The sequence below is a fragment of the Balaenoptera physalus genome (assembly GCF_965194825.1).
Source record: "Balaenoptera physalus genome assembly, chromosome: 10".
Taxonomy (NCBI): Eukaryota; Metazoa; Chordata; class Mammalia; order Artiodactyla; family Balaenopteridae; genus Balaenoptera; species Balaenoptera physalus.
Genome location: NC_138889.1, coordinates 48073554 through 48096958, shown reverse-complemented (window position 1 = coordinate 48096958; position 23405 = coordinate 48073554). Strand labels below are relative to the sequence as shown.

General features: G+C 40.4%; 1 protein-coding gene across 2 annotated transcripts in view; it reads right to left on the bottom strand.

Moving 5' to 3' along the window:
• Positions 1-23405, bottom strand: part of RAB38 (RAB38, member RAS oncogene family) — a 62898-nt gene that overhangs the window by 18029 nt on the left and 21464 nt on the right. For both annotated transcript variants that reach the window (XM_082410282.1, XM_082410283.1), the window contains exon 2: positions 21405-21685. In XM_082410282.1, coding sequence (XP_082266408.1) covers positions 21405-21685 — 281 coding nt within the window. The remainder of the gene's footprint in view (positions 1-21404; positions 21686-23405) is intronic.

The following is a 23405-nucleotide window of genomic DNA, read 5'->3' as shown; positions in this document are numbered from 1 at the left end:
GGAACTGAGGTCAGCCTCTAGAACCTAAAAGCAACCCCCAGCCAACAGCCAGCTGTCATTGTTCTTAGAGTCTCTTTCAAATTTAGATGGACATAACCCTTCCTTTACTTTGATAAGCAAAATAATAGATTAAAAGTGAAACTGGAATCATAGATTGAAGCCTCAGAATAAAATTTAATAGACATTCATATAAAATCCTACACTTGGGTTCAAATTACCAATAGCTTAAATGCTTAAGACCTTATCTGACAGTCTATTATTTGCAAAAAACGGGGGGACTTTTAGATGTCCATGAGTGTATCATGTGTCAACAGTTTGATCCAGATGTTCAAAGAAATTAGTACAGTACAATACTATCTAAAATAGAAATGTGACTTAGGCAAGGTAAGTTAAAGCCTTATTATACCATGCTTCTACGTCTGGTATGTTGTCAACAGATCTGGACACTACATTAAAAAAATGCATATGGACAGATTACAGAATATCCAGGTAGGAGAACCAGATGGTAAGTGTTCTTAAAGCCATTTCACATGAACAACAGGCAGGAGCTCTTAACAAAGAGAAGGCTTACAAAAGAGTGAAAAATCATTCTGTGCTGCGCATTTGCGAAAGCCAAATAAGTAGATGCTGGAAACATTCTAAATTTGAAAGTACTCTACAAATGTTAAATATTATCATTTTGAACATTCTTGGCAAATAACAACAGCAGACTTTCAATCTACATGATGAATTTAATTTACAAGGTTTCTAAATATTCTGGTCCTTTCATAGACCTGAAACTTAAATTTAGATTTAGTTAGATTTGAATAACTCCAACCAGTCTAAAACCTAGTGAAAGCCATGCTCCAATCATATCTTAGATACCTAAAAGGAAGTGCACTGTTCACAGCATAGAGGGAGACAATCACTTAGTCATCTTACTTGCCTACTTTGATTTTCAGACCCACTAACTAGCAGAAACACAGTGAATAAATCTAATTTTTGATGATATATGTATAGAGAGAGCACCAATGCTGTGCAATCTGGTTTTTGTTTTTTTTGTTTTTTTTCCTTGTCCAACATCTTCCCACTATACTAACTCAGAAGAGTAGCACAGGAAAAGAAGATGAAAACTCAGGCTAATTAAATGTAATCTTATTAGGATTGTACTACACTGAGAAGAGTCCACTCTCTTTTTCGAAGTATGTATTCCCTCTACACCTTCCTCTCTCTGTGGCCTTATTTTCTTGTCTAAATGTTGGGAGTGCCCAGAGATCAGTCCTTGGTCCTCTTACCTGCAGCCTGGACTTTTCTATTAAACTCCAGAATCATATACAACTACCTACTTGACATCTGCTTTTAGATGTCTTCCAGATTTTAACATACACAAAACTGAGTCTTGATCTCTCTCCCCATGGACCCATCCACGTCTCAGGACCCCTAGCTCAGAAAGTGGCAACTCAACTTTTCCAGCTGCTCAGGACAAAAACTGTGGAGCCATCCCCAAATCTTCTCTTTCTCTCATAACCTTCATCCAAATCGTCAGTTAATCCTGTCTGCTGTATGTTCAAAAATACATGTAGAGTTTGACTACTTCCCACGATTTTTCTTCTCTAGATATGCAATAGAGTCCTAGCTAATCTCTTGCTTCCAACCTTTCCCACTATAATCCAAGCTCAATATAGCCACCAGAATGACTGTTTAAATCAAATCATATCTCTGATCACATCCAACGTCTTCCCTTCTCATTCAGAGCAAAACCCAAAGTTGTTACAATGTTCTAAAGACTGAACAGGACCCCATCACCTCTTGCCTCATCTCTGTCATCCTAGTAAAGCACAGACACAGTGTCTCTACCTGTGCTATACCCTCTTCCTGGACCATTCCCCTCCCAGGAATCTATATGACTCAATACTGTCCCTCTTTCTAATCTTTAATTTTAAAAATACCTGAGTGAAACCTTCCCTGGTCACCTGTCTAAAATTGCTCTCCTCTCCGTGAATTCCTCCCTACGATCCCATGCATGTATGCCACTTAAGCTGTAGACTCCTTCCCTGCATTAATGATCTCCCTAACACTTAGCTCCACCAGACAAACTACACAACACACTTACTTATCTTTCTATTACTTGTCTCCACCACTACAACGCAGGCTCCAAGAAGGCAGGGATTTTATCTTTTTTGTCCAGGTAAAGCCCTTCTGCCTAACACAGTGTCTGTCACATGGAGGAGAGTTACTCAATGATTCTTTAAAGAATGAATAAATGAAACAATAAAATACGAAGTTAGACAAGATGATTTGGAAGTACTCTCCAAATCTAATTTTCCTGTGTTTCCATGCAATGTAGAAGACATAATGACATGATAATTGAGGAACTGAGTATGGGTTTCTATGACAGTGGTAACACAAGACCTCTTCAGATTCTGCTAATTTGAATTTACTGCTTGTGTATGTCCTTCTTTACAAAAATCTGAAACATAAGAACTACACTTATAACCAGATAAAACAGACAGTGATAATTCTCTTTCCAAAGGAACTCTTCCTCTTCAAAGGTACTCACCCAGGGAGAGCTGCCATAATGAGCCCCTTGAGGTTGCATTTAAAAATGGGATTTACACACAATGTTTCAGAAACACACTGCATAGGTAATGCTAGTCATCCACTGCTGACACCCACCCTCTCTTTCATTTTGGAAACCCTGAAGAACATGAAAGCTAAATGACTTGCCTTATGGTTCACAAAGATTGTGCCTACACTAGAAAATTCAAAGTGACCCAAGAATTAGAAAAGTTCTCAACAGAACTTCCTTCCCCTGAAGCAACCTGTGACAGGTGAATTTATTCTCAAAAATGATTCCACTTCATTTAGTTCAAGGACATGGATTTAAAGCTCTTGATTTTTCTGTCAGTGGCTTTGCTACATTGTTCCTAGAACAATCTAATCACTTCAGAATACCCCTGGACACGTCAGGCTAACCTCATCTTTGACCAGCACCCCAGCGTGTTAGGTCAGTGAGCAGAGTGCTGAGGAACGGCTGCTGCTGCTTTCCACTTATGTCTAATGGGCTATTGATTCCCACCCGCCAATCCCAGCAAGTTCTCCCAAGAAATCAATACCTCACTAGTCAGTGAAGCAAACAGAGGTGAAACAAGGCCTTGGAAAGGCAGGGCTGCTGCCCACAAATCTAAGGGTGCTTCAGAGATGGCGCACAAGAGACATCAAAGAAGGTGAAGGACCACAAAACAGGGACAAACAAAATCAACACTGAAGAAAATGAAGAAGCACAAGAAGGGAGAAAGCAAACATGTCTCATTAACAAAACCCCTCCTGAGACAAGGAAGCAACCCCTTCCAGAAGGTTCTGACAATGGTTTTTGAGAGAGGAGACAGAGCCTTTGCCCATGGTTTTTCTTTTAGAAGGAGAAAGCTGGGATAGAAAGTACCAGCTAGATCCAGAATCAATCAGACTTGAGTTTAAATCCTAGCTCTGGTACTCCTTTGGGTAAGTGACTTAAATCCTGCTGTACTTCAGTTTCCACATTTAAAATGAAGATAAAATAACCTTAATTTTAAAAGAAACTGTCATGAATTAAATTATATAATGACTAAGATTGAGTCAGAAATAAACAATTAGCAAAAGGTCAAAGACCATGGGCACCTTCCAGTTAACGACGGCAGACTGAGGGAATATATTTATTTACTTTCTTTACCAAAATTCTGAAAAAATGATTTCAAAGAAGCAAAATATTTCAAATAGAATCTCAGGAATTAAAAGAATGAGGAAATGTGCACCAGCATTCAAGAGATTTCAACACATTTTTAGAAATCTGAAAGTAATGGAGAGTAGTGGATTTACTAGGATGTACATAGCATGGTCTATAGAGTATGTAGAGGGAGATATGAACAATCAGAGAGCTCAGTAATTCCCACAGAATCCAAAAGAGTCCCAAGACTCAAATATTGGGAGTGGTTGAAATCAGGAGAACTAGTTGAAGGTCAGAATGGGAAATGTCAACCACATGCCTTCCCCATACTTCCACGTAGCATACCAGCAGCTAGGCATCGACATCCCAATTCAAATACTGGTTTAACTTCTGAATAAACCAAAGAGAAAAGACTTGAGACTAAAGACATACCAAGTAATTTCCCCATGTGGGTGGTATGGGATTGAAAAAGGAATTAATTAGAAGTCTGTCAATATGGCAGCTGGGCTATTACTTTTCCCCTCACAGAACTCTTGCATCTCCACCCCTAGCAGAGAAAAGAGTTCTGTTGAGAAAAGACCTCTGAGAGCTGACATCTAGGAGTCCCCAGTGACTACTAACCTAAAGTGAAACCCACTAGTCAGTAATCAACGTAGCCTCTAATCAACAAGCCTACTTATACACACAGAGCTTGGTATCTGCTTTTGATGGTCTTGTTTCTAAACATGAATGTTCTTCCAAGAATCATCAGATGTTTAAGGGGAACAATCAACATAAAAGAGAAGAACGAAATGGGCTGAAAAATAACTAATGAAATAGGTAATGTGAGAAATAAACCAAAAAAACCGTTAAGAAACTAATTGGTATCTTCACAAATACAGGAAGCTATTACATTCTTAACTAAGAATAGGATGCTACAAAAAAGAACAATCAGCAAATAGGAAATCTCTTCCAAATTAAAACTATGATTGCTGAAATAAAAGATTATAATAAAAGAATAGGAATTAAGTCAAAATATATAAAGAATAAAATAAAAATTACAAACTGCTGAAAATATGAGAAAAAAAGTGTAGTGGGTTCACAGACTCAATTCAAAAAGTTACACCAAACTAGGAGTTCTATAAAGAAAGAACAACAACAACAACAACAAAAAAAAAAATAGGAAGGGGGGAAAACTACCAAAGAAATAACCAGGGGTGAAGAGATAATCCCCAAAACTGCCATAAAAAATAAAACAGCATACATACAAAGCTTTAAGAAGCAGAATGGTCTGAAACATCTAAAGCACAATGCTAAATGCTATACTACAATGGAGCAATGCCTTCAAGGCATAGGGGAAATCATTTTCAACCTAGAATTCTATACCCATGTAAACAGTTAAAATTCTGTGAGGGTTTAATACACATTCTTGAAGATATCAAGGACTCAGAAATGCCCATTCAGCTCTTCCTAAGCAGCTGCAGGAAGTTATGTTCCAGTAAAACAAGAATATAAAACTGGGACCCAGGCAGCAAGCTATCCTACTCAAGAGAATGACAAAGAAAAGTCCCAGGATTACAGCTGAGTTGGGGCTCCAGGGCAGTCAAATTGGATGAAGAAAATAGAGGACTCTGGAATGGAGGCCACCAGGACAAAAGTAGTCTCGATAGAATAAATAATATGGTGGACATTTTTCCAAAAACCCTAAGAAAGAAAGATGGCAAATTATGTGAGTGAATAATGTTTTCCTATCTCATGATACTTACAATGATTTTTGTTATAATTCAACTACAAGCAGTGATAGAAATCTACTGGTAAAATGGGATGGGAGTTAGCAGTCAAGTAAGAAAGGTAAATCCTCATTTAGTATAGTGGGTTATCAGTGGGTATGTCTAAATGTATCACATCAAGGAGTAGCAATATTAGACTATTATGTAAACATATGGAAGTGAAAAAATAACAAGAACTTCAAACAGAGGGATCTGGGTTCTAATTCTGGCTCTGCCACTTGCTAACCATACGGTCTTGCATAAATCATTTAACTTCTCTAAGCCTCAGTTCCTTAATTCGTAAAATGGACATAATAACAGCACCTAGTTCACAATGGTTTGTGAGAAGTAAGTGAAATGATTCAATAAAGCACTTAAAACAAGGCCTGGTAAGAAGAGTTAAGAATGTATTTCATAAATATACATTTTTACTATTATTCTTAATAGTAAGTCTCTGTGGTCTTGTATTGACAATTTTCTGATGACTAATAAAGCTAGGTAACTGCAATAGTGACATGTTCTTACTTAGATATCTTAGGATAAAGATGATATTTGTCTTTCTCTGTCTGGCTCACTTCACTTAGTATGATCATCTTTAGGTCCATCCATGTTGCTGCAAATGGCATTATTTCATTCTTTTTATGGCTGAGTGATATTCCATTGTATATATATACCACATCTTCTTTATCCATTCATCCGCTGATGGACACTTAGGTTGCTTCCATGCCTTGGCTATTGTAAATAGTACAACACTGTAAATCAACTATATTTCAATAAAAAAGTTTTAAAAAGATGAAAAGCCTTGCCCTTGCTTTTTAAGACACCCACAGATTCCTGAAGGTGGCTTCCACATGCACCTCTGCACAAACCTGTTAAAAAGGAGCTCCTCCCAGTGGTCCCCTTGGATCTTCCTTTGGGGACTCTCTTAGCCTGGGTGACTCAGATCAAATATCAAGGAAGTTGCCTCATTCTCAGGTAGAGGTAACACCTTCTCCTTCAAGTGCTCTCACAGCTCTTATAGAATCCACCAGTTTTGGGTTTTTTTTAAACATCTTTATTAGAGTATAATTGCTTTACATTGTTGTGTTAGTTGCTGTTGTATAACAAAGTGAATCAGATGTACATATACATATATCCGCATATCCCCTCCCTCTTGCGTCTCCCTCCCACCCTCCCTATCCCACCCCTCTAGGTGGTCACAAAGCACCGAGCTGATCTCCCTGTGCTATGCGGCTGCTTCCCACTAGCTATCTGTTTTACACTGGGTAGCGTATATATGTCCATGCCACTCTCTCACTTCGTCCCAGCTTACCCTTCCCCCTCCCCGTGTCCTCAAGTCCATTCTCTACGTCTGCGACTTTATTTCTGTCCTGCCCCTAGGTTCCTCAGTACCATTTTTTTTTTTTTTAGATTCCATATACATGTGTTAGCATACGGTATTTGTTTTTCTCTTTCTGACTTACTTCACTCTGTATGACAGACTCTAGGTCCATCCACCTCACTACAAATAACTCAATTTCATTTCTTTTTATGGCTGAGTAATATTCCATTGTGTATATGTGCCACATCTTCTATATCCATTCATCTGTTGATGGACACTTAGGTTGCTTCCATGTCCTGGCTATTGTAAATAGTGCTGCAATGAACATTGTGGTACATGACTCTTTTTGAATTATGCTTTTCTCAGGGTGTATGCCCAGTAGTGGGATTGCTGGGTCATGTGGCGAATCCACCAGTTTTCATGGAACTTCCTACTGTATTGTAATTATTCATTTTTATGGGTTTTCTTCCAGGAGACCGAGAACTTCTTAATGAGAAGAAACTGTGCCCTTTATCACCAGTGCCTCAGTGCTTAGCAAAGTGCTTACCTGAATACACAGTAGGTATTCAAGGAATACACCAGGAATGAATAAATGAATGAATGAGTGAGTGAGTTAACAAAGTCTAACACAACGCATCTTAACCAGTGTGCACATCAAAATCACCAAAGGACTGTTTTGCAAAAACATAACAATCTATGCCCCTGCAGACGTCTCCGAGAGTAGGGCCGAGGCATCTGCAGTGCATTTTAACAAGCTCCTCAGGTGTTCCTGATGTACAGCTCTGTTCAAGAATCACATCATTGTATAGAGTTCTAGACTAGATGTGAAGTCTAGGCCTTGTTTCTGCAATGAATATCATTGAAGAGCCTCTCTGGAACTCTGTTTATTAGTTTAAACAAAGGAAAAATATGATATTGTGTGCAGCTCAAATGACAGTAGCTGAAACAAGAGATACATGTAAAACAAGATTATGAGAATTTCAATGAGGAGGAAACCACTAAATTCTGGTTCTCTGGTGTGAAGGAGGAATATGGGGGCTAATAAAATCTACAGGCTGATGGCAGATTCTTGCAGCATGCTATGTGGAATCACCAAGCAAAGAATCCTGCAGTTCCCAGTTTGGGCCCAAAGCACTAAAGGGGACTGCTTCCCTCATCTTCATTTTTCTTCTCTACTTCCCGCTTCACACTGTGGGGCACTGTAATCTCCCTGCTGTGCAAAGTGTCTAGAGAGCTTTCTGGATAAAAGGAGTTACATAATGTGGAGTCCTCCTGGGAAATACAGCAGTAAATTAATTTTTCTGCTTCTGCACAGTTCTCTAAGGACAGAAATACCCCACAAGGGGCAGGGAGAAGTATAATACGGTAAAGGAATCTTCTGAATAAGTGCTTGAAAAGCAGTGCTGCAAACCATTCTGTTCCATCCAATAAACATTGACCATGTGATCACCCACCATGTACAAGCCAACGTGCTGGCGGGTAACCAGGAGGATTTCACAGTGCAGCGCAGGGACCAGGGCTTCCCTGGTGGCGCAGTGGTTGAGAATCCGCCTGCCGGTGCGGGGGACACGGGTTCGAGCCCTGGTCTGGGAGGATCCCACATGCCGCGGAGCAACTAGGCCCGTGAGCCACAACTACTGAGCCTGCGCGTCTGGAGCCTGTGCTCCGCAGCAAGAGAGGCCGCGACAGTGAGAGGCCCGCGCACCGCAATGAAGAGTGGCCCCCGCTTGCCGCAACTGGAGAAAGCCCTCGCACAGAAACGAAGACCCAACACAGCCAAAAATAAATAAATAAATAAATAAATTAAAAACAAAACAAAGCAAAAACGAAGCCTTGTCCCTCTCTCCTTAAAAAAAAAAAAAAAAAAGGGACCAGGTCCATCAAGAAAGAAGTTTAACATATGTGGCAAGAGATAGGAGAGACTACCTGAGAGCCAGTAACAGGTGATGCTTGAGCTTAGTTCTGAAGGAAGAGTGAGACAGGGGAAGAGTGAAAGGCAGGTGAATAAGTGTAGGAAGCATGTTCCAGGAAGGGGGAATTCCGAGATGTGAACTTGATGCAGTTTGGTATCACTAGGGGATGAACGGAGGGATGAAGTAGCCAGGGATAGACCTGGAGAGGCAGAGAAGAGCCTCACTATGGGGTTTCTCTGCTCAGGAACTTGGGGTTTCTGAAGGATGAGTAACCTGTTTCTATGGGTATATGGCTTGGATGTCTGGCTGGATGTAAGGTCTCCTAACCAGATGATCTGATTTGCAGAAGAGCTAATAAATTCAGTTTCCAACATATTGGATTTGAAGAGTTGTCTAGGTGAGATCCAGGGAGAGATCAAGAGGGACATGGAAGTCTGAAGTTTGGGAAAGAAGTCACGGCTGCAGGTAGAGATCCAGGAAGAAATCTGACTCCAGAAGCAGAGTCTGATTGTATTTAATCATTCCCTGAGTCTGGGAATGGGAACCGTGGTCTACTAGTGAAGACCAGAGACCATATTCCGTCATGATCTGCACTCCACTGCACCCAGGCAATATTTTCATTCCCGAAGGCACCAGGATTCTACTTGCTTTTTCCATCCTCCTTCACCTACACTTTTCCATACAGCTCACCTCTGTTGCAGATTAAGCTCAAGATAGGATAGAACCTCAGGAGTATCCTCCCGTCTTTGAAATTCTGAAAGATAGGCCTTTTATCCTTAAAAGATTTTTACAGAAATAATTATGATGGGGAGCTAGAACAGGATTTTTAAAAAGTGCAAACATGGAAATCTTACAAAGACGACAGACTCTCCCTGCCTCTAATTTTGGCTCCCTTTCTTAGCACCAGGAAACTCATCAAGTCCTTCTGAACTCTTCTTCTGTCCTTTAGAATAGAGCTTATACTTCCCTCCCTGCAGTCTCCAATTTCCTCTAACTAAGCTCATCATTTTTCCTGCTTTTGGTTCCTGTTTCCAGACCATGCAGAAGAGCAACACACTCCCAGGGGCAACATCTCTCATCACACACAGTGATCCTCAAAGGGGATGGAGGGATAGCAGTGTACCATCGACAGAGGCATTCTGCAAAAATCTGAGGAGGAAAGGCTCCCTGGCCCCCTCATCCTGGTTCTGACACTCTACGCCAACAAAGAATTCCTGCTCTAGCTGAATAGAACTTTTTCTCCAGGAATCCCCTAATTCTAACACATTTTTCTAAAGATACCATTAGGGAGGAATTAAGTGATTGAAGGCACATGGGCTGGCTCTAGAACAGGGTCCATGCTTCAGTGGGCAGGATTGTCTGGGAAGCCCCTGAAACTGTGAGCAATTTTTGCATGCATGCATATTTTCTTTAGAAAGACCAGTCATTTATTGCATACTAATCTTCCAGGCATTTCACGCTTATTAGCACTGATTCTTATAACAACCCCATGAAGTATTATCTCCATTTTTCATATGAGAAATGGAAGCTCAGCATGATTAAGGGTTTGGCCCAAAGCCACATAGCCTTGGGTCTGAGGCAAGAGCCTGACCCCTATCTACATGGCATCCAAGCCCACACTCGCCATACTCTGCCAAAGTGCCCCTCCGTGCTTCTCAGGGCCTTTTCTCAGGTTCAGAAATCCACGGTGATCCTAGAGCCTGGGTCCAGCTGAGGACAGGGTTGTTTTTCTGGGACCAGAAAGACACAATCACTCAGAGCGACTCACACCCTGCCTCATCTCTCTAAGCAATGCCCATCCGTCAGAAGAGAGGGCTGAGCCACATCATGTAAGCCGGCCCAACAGTTAGCTATCTCCTAGCTGGTGCCCCAGACATGTAGGTGGGAGAGAGGAAGTCCCTTAAGGAAATCTGTAGAGGCTATATGGTGTGGGTAGGAAGAGAACAAAGATGTGGAAAATCTGGAATTTCCTAAGGCGAAGACCAGAGAAGGATCGAGGTGATCCTTTCATGCGTGTGAAAAGGCATGGAGATGAGTACTGGAAATGCTAAAATTCAGAGATTAAAGTATTAGGTGGGTGGGGAACAGAGAAGGCAAAACTCTGCCTTGTGTCAGACCATGTCCCTTAGCATCAAACCCTCAGGCAGAGAATCCTTAATAGACTAGAGAAGCCTGAACCCAAAGACTCCACAGTTTCTTTTTCATTATTTGTTTATATCTTTATTTATAATTTTATCTCTGTCATTGTAAAAGCAACATAATCACATTTTTAAAAAAATGGAAACCAGAAACATGAAGATAAAATCACCCACAGGGCTTCCCTGGTGGCGCAGTGGTTGAGAGTCTGCCTGCCAATGCAGGGGACACGGGTTCGAGCTCTGGTCTGGGAGGATCCCACATGCCACGGAGCAACTAAGCCCGTGAGCCACAACTACTGAGCCTGCGCGTCTGGAGCCTGTGCTCCGCAACAAGAGAGGCCGCGATAGTGAGAGGCCCGCGCACTGCGATGAAGAGTGGCCCCCGCTCGCCGCAACAGGAGAAAGCCCTCGCACAGAAACGAAGACCCAACACAGCCATAAATAAATAAATAAATAAATAAACAAATAAATAAATAAATAAACACACAAAAAACAACAACAACAAAAAAGTAACTTAAAAAAAAATATCACCCACAATCTCACAATCTAACAACAGTCATCATTTGGCAAGAATTAACTCCTAACTTTCTTCATACAACTGCATACTTGGTAAACATACAAAACTCAAAAGACCACCCTACTTGATTTTTCTTAAAACTGCCAACTAACTAACAGGAACTTTTATTCAGTTAGTGCCTTTTGCTTAGAGGATTTAGAAAACTCTAACATGAAGCATGACATCTGGGGTTTCGCAGCCTCAGTACTATTGACATCTCGGGCCAAATCATTCTTTGGAGGAGTGGGAGTTGGGAGGTGTGTGCTGGGCACCGTACGATGTTTAGCAGCATCCCTGACCTCTACCCACTTGATGTGAGTAGCACCTTCTCTCCCCAGTCAGTTATGACCACCAAAAATAGTTCTAGACATTGACAAGATCAGCCCTGCTAAGAACCACAATTAAATGATACTAAAAACAATCATTTAACAAAAATATGCCTGTGCCTTATTGGGCCTGGTCTTTTCTGGAGGAGGGATGAGCTCTGTCTTGATCCTGTCTGAAAACAAAGATTCCTTGTAGGCTTGTTCTCATGAATCTCTGCAAGGTAGAAGATATTTGGAAAGTAAGGTGTCTTATCTTTGAGCCCACTGATGATTAATTACTAAAGACTCCCTAGTGCTAAATCCAGGGGGGTTTCTCCCTTTCCTGTCTCACACCCAGAGCTGGATGTGTTTGAACAAAACAATATGAACAAAGAATGGCAACTGCCTCTGCCTTGTACAGTCCATACAAAGGGAATATCAGGACAAAAGCACAGAGATGAGGGAAAGACAAGTGGCTGGCAATGTACATGTGAGAAAAGGCCCCTTCATTATTCAGTCCCTTCAATAATTCTAGGTGAATTGCTCTACTTTGTTACATTTCCTGGAAGACCTATTTACATGTCTCTGTATCTGTCATTAGACTTTAAACTTTCAGAGACCGGACTACATTTTACCTTATCTATCTATCTATCCCAATCCCTGGTCACCCGTGTATCAGTTCCTCCATAAATAGTTATTGTATAATTAGGCCAGATTGGAAAAGGCTATACAGTGTGCAGTATGGTGGTTGGGTGTACTCTGAGCACATCTGGCTTGAAATCCCAACTTTACTACCTACCAGCTATGAGATCTTTAGCTAGTCATTTATGTTCTCCAATTTAAACTTTAATCCCCTCATCCGTAAAACAGGACTAATAAAAGTACTTACAAGACTGTTTCAAGGATGAGCTATTGCATGTAAAGCCACAAGCACAAAAGAGAAGCTGATGCTATTGTAAGACATCAGTGGCAAACTTCAATGAGTAGATGGCCAGATCGATGGTAAAGAGTTCAGGCTTTGAAAGCCATCGGGCCTCTGTTGCAACTACTGAACTCTGCAGATGTAATGGAAAAGCACCCGTAGATAACATGTGCACCAATGAGCATGGTTGTGTTCTGATAACACTTTATTTATGAAATAAGGGCAGGCCACATTTGGCCCACAGGTAAGAGCTTGCTGACTCCTGTTTTCAGGTGTCTAAATTTTTTTTTTTTAACATCTTTATTGGAGTATAATTGCTTTACATCGTTGTGTTAGTTTCTGCTGTATAACAAAGTGAATCAGCTATATGTATACATATATCCCCATATCCCCTCCCTCTTGCGTCTCCCTCCCACCCTCCCTATCCCACTCCTCTAGGTGGTCACAAAGCACCGAGCTGATCTCCCCGTGCTATGCGGCTGCTTCCCACTAGGTACCTATTTTACATTTCGTAATGTATATATGTCAATGCTACTCTCTCACTTTGTCCCAGCTTACCCTTCCCCCTCCCCGTGTCCTGAAGTCCATTCTCTACGTCTGCGTCTTTATTCCTATCCTACCCCTAGGTTCATCAGTACCATTTTTTTTTTTTTAAGATTCCAGACATGTCACCATATGGTATTTGTTTTTCTCTTTCTGACTTACTTCACTCTGTATGACAGACTCTAGGTCCATCCACCTCACTACAAATAACTCAATTTCGTTTCTTTTTATGGCTGAGTAATATTCCATTGGATATATGTGCCACATCTTCTTTATCCATTCATCTGTTGATGGACACTTAGGTTGCCTCCATGTCCTGGCTATTGTAAATAGTGCTGCGATGAACATTGTGGTACATGTCTCCTTTTGAATTATGGTTTTCTCAGGGTATATGCCCAGTAGTGGGATTGCTGGGTCATGTGGTAGTTCTATTTTTAGTTTTTTAAGGAACCTCCATACTGTTCTCCATAGTGGCTGTATCAATTTACATTCTTAGGTGTCTAAATCTGAATCAAGAAGTAGAGCTTACAGAAGATTCTTGAACTAGACTGTGATGAAATCACGTGATTCCTTGGGTAGGTTGAGATTTTAGCACCACGCTGTACAGACTACCACGAGCGAGTTCTGGAGACTATTTAAAGTTGTCTAAGCACGAAACAGGAAGGACCTGCGCTGTAGGTAATGAAAATGTGAACCATGCAGGAGAGGATGACAAATGCAACTCCTGCCTCCTGCACACCAAGCTGTGGTTATAGCCTCTGAGGGTCTGTTTCTATTTTCCTACAATGTCTTAGTCATAATTGGATCTCATATTATCTAGCAAATTATTAGCATAGACCTAGAAAACCTCTGGAGAGCCAATTAGCTAAAGATAAAAATTAAAATGTTATTCTTAATTTATACTGATTCCTAAGCAGGTGAGTTGCTTGAATTTGAGACTCTGGTACTTAAGCTATGCTCAATTTCAAGAAATGATTCCATTTTTCATGCAGGGCATTAAGAATCTGTCAAAAACGATGATTCAAACAGTTGTACTACAGACTAGTGGTCATTATATGAAATGATCATGACTATTAACCATTGCCATCATTTCCTTTAATGACACCTTCTAACTTTGCTCTGATTTTGCATTTTTAGATTGGGCCCTTCCTTTTATGTTCCTAAGTACAACTAGCTCTAAGCAGATAGGCTAAAAAAATAAGGTTAAACGTGCTGTGTCCCAGTTAAGTCAGGGGAGGCACATCCTACAACCCCATCTAAAGTCTTTGGAGATGGATGCCTAAAACGTGGCCTAACTACTTCCCTTAAAATGTGCTAATTCCTTAGGGAATTCTGGAATTTTAAGAGGAACAGGCACCTAATAGTATGCTCTGAATCCAGAAAAGGCTTAATACACATTGTTCACAGCACAGACCTGAATAGTCATTCAATACAAATTGTGTTGAATCAATGAATGCACCAGTGACTATCAAGAATTTTTTCATGGATTGACATTTAAAAATTGGGAATAACCAGAAATGGACTACTACCCAACTTAAAAATAAAAAGATTTTAAAAAATGATTAAAAAAGGACTTAGAATAACTGTCTACCCATACTCAAGTGCAATTATCTATGCATTTTCAGTTTGTATAAATGCTTATATATATTTTCTAAAAGCCTATAAGAAGAAATGATGTGTGATCCTACCCTTCAAGCAGCTTCTAGAAAACTAGCTACTTAACTGCTGCATATTTTAGCTTTCATAGTAATTTAAAAATAATAATAATAATGGAAAAAGCTCACTAAACAATGGAAGACAGAAAACTTTTCCTTTAAAAGATAATTCTAGGCCAGTATTTCCTAAGTGTGTTCTATTAGTTTGTTAAGTGTTCTATGTGGCCAAAAACATTTACAAACTGCTGCATGGTATGGTCCCCTTTTGGAGGAGATAGTGAAAAAACTATTATATGAATGACACACCATCATTTTAGAGATACACACTGACTAGAGGACATGCCTTGATTCTGAAATGTTAACATAGGAAGGAACAAAAAGCATAAGTTAGAATCAAAGAAATAAGGTAGTAACTCTATGGTTTTAGGGAAATCACCTAAGTCTCAACTTTTTTTTAAATGGTAACAAAAATAATAACCTATTCTATAGGATCATGCTAAGGACTGAATGAGTTCATACACGTAAAAATCTCTACACAAAGTTAACGTACAGCAAACAGCAAGAAACATAGCCATTTTTATTGCTGGAGATTCAGAATGCACATAGGATATCAAAGGCCTGAGAAGTCCTACAGCAAGGGGGACAGTGAAGCTGGTTTTCTTAAATGCATTTCACCGTGTATATTAATCCAGATTCTCAGTCACAAGATTCAGAAGCCGATGCTGGCTAAACATGAAATCATTGATTCAAGGGATGTTGGGTAGCTTGCAGAATTACTCAGTAGGCTACAGAAACAGTAGTCTAGAGAAACCGGATCGAGCCTAAGCTTCCAGAAACTCAGATCCTACATAGAACAGGCGTGATGAGGCCCCTGCTGCCAGCTACCACTGAGCACTAGGTCCTGTAATCTGCAAAGCTCCGAGGAACTCAACCTGAATGCAACTGTTCCTGGGGCCAGCAGTGATCCTGTTTCTGTGTCAAGCAGAGGATTCAGCAAACTCCGCTATCTCCCAAGGATGGAGGTCTTTTCTGCCACCACCCTTCCCAGAAAAAACATGGGTTCTGGGGCTTCCCTGGTGGCGCAGTGATTGAGAATCTGCCTGCTAATGCAGGGGACACGGGTTTGAGCCCTGGTCTGGGAGGATCCCACATGCCGCGGAGCAACTAGGCCCGTGCGTCACAACTACTGAGCCTGCGCGTCTGGAGCCTGTGCTCTGCAACAAGAGAGACCGCGATAGTGAGAGGCCCGCGCACCGCGATGAAGAGTGGCCTCTGCTTGCCACAACTAGTGGCCTCTGCTTGCCCTCGCGCAGAAATGAAGACCCAACACAGCCATAAATAAATAAATAAATAAAAATTAAAAAAAAAATGGGTTCTGCATTGCAGCCTCTTCCTCTAGTGGCTCACTTCTGAATCAGTATGATCTGTGGAATCTATGTCATATGCCTGTGCCCTAGCTGCAAATAAAGCAGAGGAAGAAAGTTTTATGGACTCTTCCTGGGGAGGTGAGCCTCCCATGGCTAGAAGTTCCCCAAAGATAGCAAATGTGTTTAACAGTTACTGGAAACCCAAAACACATGAAAAATGTCCACTACACTGTGAAACACCTACTCCTCCCTCTAAAAACTATAACTTCTTACAGAGCACACTAGTGGGTATATTCCTTCCCTTAGCAGGACACACATCAACATCTTTCTTTTTAGCTCCAGGGAAGAGACGAAACTTCAATAGAGTTTAATGTTAGAAAGTGTCTTCTAGGGCACCCATTGATCTTACAACATTCTGAGATAGAGGGTGGGCCTAAAAGTCACTATAAATAGGGTAGAAACAGACAAGGAAATCTGCCTGGAGTAGGGCATGAGGTGGAGGCTACATGACTAGAGGGCACTGCAGTTCTCTCTGTGACTGTTGTTCTCATCACCGCTTGGGTAGATCCTACTTGCCCCATTACTTCCCATCTACACTGGCATTTTCCTGGTGTCCTGTTTCTGAACACAACCACATGGGAACCACCACAGCATAAGAACAGGACGGAGCAGCCTGGGAAGGGCTGAGATATAGGAACAGACCCTTCCTCTGAGTGCAGGCATTGTGTGCACCAGAGCCAGGTACAGATGGGGACACCCAGACCGTCAGATGGGCTGTGGGGACAGGTGACAGAGATAATGTGGTACGTGTGCGTGGTGGGATCAGACGTAACACATCAGGGACCCCACGTACATTCTGTCACTTAATCTCACAACAACTCTAAAAGGTAGTTGGATGTGGCCATAGAGTGAATCCAGAGGAAGTAGCTGGTGGAGATTCAGGCGACGGGCACCAAGAGAGCACCAGGTAAATGGGCCAGAAGGTCTACGGGGTCCCATCAGCCATTGAGATGGACCCGAAAGACAGGATTCTCAACCTTGGGAATGCACCAACAAGAGCAGACCAGGGCCCTCATTCTAAATAGACAAATCTGCCAAAACATATTATAAAGACTGAGCTTGGGCACAGGAATGCATAAAAGAGCCATCATTAGAGTTAAATATGATGTGAACAGTGAGATAGACGTATCAGAGCTCTATAGGCTGACCATGTAAATTAAATTACAGACCAGAAATGGGGGGGGTTATTAATAATTATGCTAGGACCACAGGCATAAACAAGGAATGTTCGATAAAATGGGACATATGATCACCCCAGATATATATTTCCTGGCCCTAGTGAATCCCCAGGCAGAATTCAACTAAACACGGCTAAGAAAAGGAAAGAAGGCAAAGGTTGAAAACTAAAGAAAATCTGACTTAAGAGAGACTCTTTTTCTTTCTTTCCTTTGGTTTTTAATATTTGAAGAGATGATGTGAAAAACCAGAGATGCTAGCATACATTTATTTTTTATTTTTTCTTTCTTAGTTCACAGCCAGAGGCTACCATGATTATTCCAGCAACAGCACAAGGCATGAAAATTCTTGGGGAAAGTTTCTTTAGAAGATCGAAGCACAAGAGGGTAAATTTCCCTTGGCAGTGGGGTCAGCAGCAAGAAGGAGGCTGGTCTCAGTGACAAACTCCTTCAACACCCTGCTAGTTTCAGCTTCAGGTATGGCCGAGCTGATATACCCACAGGATTTCTCCAGGATGTGGCCATGAGGACAAAGCCAGACGTTTTGGACTTTGGCTCATTAGAAGTTTTGGAAACGTAAAAAAAAGGAAATCAGATGTTTATCACCAGCCTGACTATGACGTCACTCAAGAGGACTTTCGTTGTTAGGAGATTCACTTTCTAAGAGAAAGATCTTTATGGGAAATGTTCCCAGATCCCAAAGGTAATCAACAAATGAATTGGTAGCTGTCTCCAAATGCTGCCATCTTAGCTTCAGGCAGAGTTTGATCTGGGCCTCTGTTTTGTACATGCTGAAATACTATCCTCAGAAAGTAAGTAGAGCTTTATCAGAGATCTTTTTTCAAAAAAGACTTTTTGAACCGTTTGACACTCCAGCTTGTCAATGCTGCAGTATTGTTCCTGCGTGTCTAGGTGTCAACTTTGAATACTAACTTGGCACCGGGAAGCCATTTTCATTATTAAGACATTCAGAAGGACAATTTCAATAGCAGTATGTTTGGAGGAAAGAGAAATGTGGGTTCTACCTTTCACAATGAGGCCTTGTACCCTCTTGGTCATATTAGCAGTTCAGTGCACTTTAGCCTTGTGAAATTCCCTCCACCCTCTCTCCATACAAAGCTTCTCTTCAAAGTTTACACTTGCAGGGATTTAGAGGATTAGAAATCCAGTATCTAAGTACACGGCGGGTCAGCCAGGCCTTAAGTTAATGAACATCACGCCCTTAAGCAGAGTTTGACACTGTAATTGTTGTGCAAGGAATGTCAGAGTGAGGTGAAAGAAAATGTCCAGAACGTCCTTTGTCCCACAAGCAATTTCAACCCTCCCCACAAATATATAGGTGTCTTCCTTCCTTTTATTTTCCTGTTAGCACTTGCTGGCTATCCATCCGCCACTCACCGCCCCCCGCCCCCACCCCAGATTTTACTTATGTTTTGTTGTTACTGCTATACATGAAGTCAGGATTCTGTCTGTTTTGTAAGTTTCTCTATTCCCAGTGCCTGGTACATCACAGGTGTTCCATAACATTTGTTGAATGAATGAATGATGGAAGACTCCCCTCCTCATATAAATATGAGTCATTCAATGGATGGACCTAGAGATTGTCATACCGAGTGAAGTAAGTCAGACAGAGAAAGACAAATGTCATACAATACTGGTTATATGTGGAATCTAAAAAAAATTGTACAAATGAACCTATTTACAAAGCAGAAATAGAATCACAGATGTAGAAAACAAACTTATGGCTACCAAGGGGGAAGGAAGGGGATAAATTGGGAGATTGGGATTGACATATACACACTATATATACTATTTATATACTATATATAAAATAGATAACTAATAAGAACCTACTATATAGCACAGAGAATTCTACTCAGTACTCAGTAATGACCTATATGGGAATAGAATCTAACAAAGAATGGATATATGTATATGTATAACTGATTCACTTTGCGGTACAGCAGAAACTAATACAACATTGTAAATCAACTATACTCCAAGAAAAATTAAAAAATAAAAAATAAATGAGTCATTCAATATAGACTGCCCTCCAGATGTAAGATAACCAATTAAGAAAAGGAGTTCTCCAAAATTCTACTCTTTTACCCCTGTGCCTGGAGGCTTCAAATTATGGGGCTAAGGAATAGGTGAATGGATGAATTCACCCAGATTACGGAATTTTTTAAAAAGCCGGACTAACATCCAAGAATCAGTCTATTAAAAATGTAATATTTCTTAAAGTTCTATAATTTAATCATATCTGCGAATGTTGCTTGACCAATCTCTCTTTACAACAATAAATTCTTCAAACAAACCAAAAAGGTTCAACGAGAGCCAAGAAGTAGAAAATGACAGATACTGTGTCCTGAATCAAAGGGAAAAAAATCCTAAAAAAACAGGGGAAACAAAGGATTTTAAAAGGAAAGAAGGGGAAAAACATACAAGCACACTGGGGCCTCAAGAAGGAAAACAAGGAACTGAGAAGTAAACATTTCTAAACATAAGGCCAATTTAGAGATAGCCCTGAGGGAAGGCAGGCACTGAGACTCTCCATGAAACAGCTGAAACAAAGGAACATCCCAACTATGACAAAATAAAGAAGCACCACCACCTTTTCCTCCTTCTCCATCACCTCCCACCCCAAGTGGCTGCTTACTCCTGCTGGTGTTTACACTTTAGTGATATTCTCATGTCAGGTTTTTCTTTGTAACCTCTAAAGCCATTACCTTAATTCAAGGCTTTGTCATTTTCCCGTAAGAATTCAATAACTACCATGTGGCTCTGTCTCCAGGCTTACTTGCCTCCAATCTACCTTTCCATAGTCCCCAGGGCAAATCTGAGCATTCTACCCTCTGTAAAACCAGTCAGAGGCTCCTCCCCAGCCTATCTGAATGATGTCCATTCAAGCTATATTTTCCAACCATTCTCCAGTGATGCGCACAAATGTTCACAACAAGGCCTAAGTGTGAATTTCCGTAAGTGCAGAGACGATGCCTATCTTATTCACAGCTGAATCCCAAACAACTAGCGCAGTGCCTGCGCTCCACACGTATTTAATGTGTGTTCCACAAATAAATAAAAATGGAAAAATCGTGATATAAAGCTATGCAGAATGCAATCTTAATAATGTAAAATGTGCATATATATTTATATGCGCACAGAAAATCTCAGAAAGATGTAGTAAACCATTTACTTTTAATTCATGCTTTTTAAAAAATTTTTCAAAATTTATGATGATACTATTTTTCTCTCTGATACTGAGATACAAAAATATAAACAGAGACAAAAGGGAGTAGAGCAAAAATTGTGCCCCCGACACGTCAGATAACAGCATGGGGCCTAATGGGAAGAGTAAAACCCCTCACCATGCCGCACTGGATTCTGCATCTTCCAGCCCTGACTCTGCCCCCACTTCCTGCTACTCCTCTACCACCCAGGAGAGTGAGCAGTACCAAGCCACACCATGTTCTTCACATTGGTATTTGCCATTTACTCTCTCACCCCACTCTTCCAGTATTCCCAGTGTGCTAGTTCTGTGTTCTTGCCATCTTTTCATTTCTAGGGCCAAGCACAATCCCCAGCATACAGAAGAACATAATAAGTGTTGCTGGGGTAAACTAATTCGTACTTGAATGAAGCAGTGACACTGAATGTGAGGCCCATTTCTTTCATTGACTCTAAAACCACACTCACCTAACAGGGTTGCTGTGAGGACTAAATGAGAAAATGCACAAAAAGCATGCCTGACACAAAATAAGCCCTCAATAAATGAACACGGTTATTAAACATTATCAATGTGCTCATGCATAAGTTGCTTTGCTGCCTTAGCCACAGTCATCTTAAATTGTGGATAATAGTTCCACTCATCCCCTTGAAATGAGAAAGAGCTTAAAGCAGTTTGGGAACTATAAATCACTAAACAAACACATACTGTTAACATGATAATGACGATGATTATATGCCATTTTCTTTGTGAATCTTGCCTACAATAAGTTTATCCTTTAAGGTCACATTACCTTTGCTGATGTTTCAAACCATCCTACGAAACCATGCTCCTTGCAGAATTGGTCCATCTTGAGGCCATTGTTCATGAGCACATCTTTCCCCTGGTCACATTTGTTGGCCAACAAAACCACTGACACTGGTTTGCCATTAGGGAGACTTAACTTTGAGTCCAAATCATTTTTCCACTTTGTCACTGCTTCAAATGTAGCTGGCCTGGTGACATCGAAGACAATAAATGCACCCATAGCTTCTCGGTAATAGACCCTCGTCATGTTTCCAAATCTTTCTTGACCTATCACCAAAAAGAAATAGAAATCAAAAACACATTACAGTTGTAAACTGAATCATATATGGGAACCTAATAGGACCTCATATGAGCAGACCACTCAGTAAAGTGCTTCATTGCTTATCTTTAAAGAATGCACTAAATATGCAGTCAGGCAGCTCTGTTTTTGATCTTTGAGTCCCGAGGGGATTCATTCATTTAATAAGTATTTATTGAAATGTCTGTGTACCATGTAACATTCCAAAACTGTGCTAATACAGTATCCCACTAGCCACATATGGTTACTTCAGTTTAAATTAATTAAAACTAAATAAAATTTAAAATTCAGTTCCTCAGTCACACTAGCTAGCTACATTTCAAGTGTTCAATAACCATATGTGGTTAGTGGTTACAGTATTAGACACTCCAAGATAGAACATTTCCATTATCACAGAATGTTCTATTGGACAACATTGTTCTAAATACTTGGGATACAATGATTAAAACATGAAAATCCTTACCATCATGGAGCTTACATTTTAGTGGGACGATAGATTAGAATGTTACAAAGGCATCCACAGTCAACGTCAATCAAGGATAACAGTAATAGCTAGCATTTATTGTATGTTCACTAACCATCAATGATGTGATTCCCATAAATAATCATTAAGGTACAATTATTAGCCCCATTTTAAAGTGACAAAATTGAGACCAGTATGGCTAAGTAACTTGTTCAAATTATACAGATGGTAAGCTTAAGAAGTTACAATTCAAATCTGAGCTTTTTGAATCCAGAGCCCATAGTCATTTACCAACGTTGAATACTCTCAACCACTGAGCCATAGTCTTATACTATCTCTCCCCCAGGTTTATATACCAGGAGTGTCCCATTCAACTCAACTGAACAGATAACACATACTTACGCATCAATGCCAGTCTCTGAGCTACATGCTAGGATTACGACAGTGAACTTGAGGGCCCATAACCTTAACTAGTCTACAGTCTATGGGATAAGGAAAGCACTCTGACATAGAAATAAACAAACAAAGAAATAAATAAATGGATTAGTCTTAGACCAATCAGCTAGAATCAGTTTTGCTCTGATTCTTAATTTTCTAAATGAATATTGGCAAATTTCTTAAACACACTAAGTTTAGCTTTCCTCATCTGCAAAATGGCGGTAATAATATGCACCTCACAGGGTTGTTATGTGGATGAACTGAATTAACACATGTGAAACATCCAGCACAGTCCCTTACAACTCGTTGGTACTTGAATTTTCCCTCCCTTTCTTCAGCATGTTAAAAATTATGAAAGGCAATATGACAAAGGTAGTGAAATCAGAGTTCTAGACCAGAGTTTATGAAAGAAAATTACAGGAATTTGAGCTGATCAACCAAAATGAACAAAATCCTATTGCTTGTAAGTCTATCCACTAGTAGTTGCTGAAGACAGGAGCTGTTGAAGACTGGGTTTATATTTTCTGAACCCAAAACTCCCGAAGTGTATGACCAAAGTTTTTTAATTCTGATTTGGGAATTTCTTTGTGTTCAGAGTCTTATGAAGTTTCAAAAATTAAAACAAAGTTAAGTGTGTATTGAATAAGCCAACTTATCTTAAAAAAATAAAATGCTGAAACTGGCATGTATCTAAGAACATATAGGTCAACAAACCTTTAAGAACACTTTACACTTAAGTTTGTGTTCAAGGTTTTGTGACGGTGAGTTTTAATTCAAGTTATCGAATT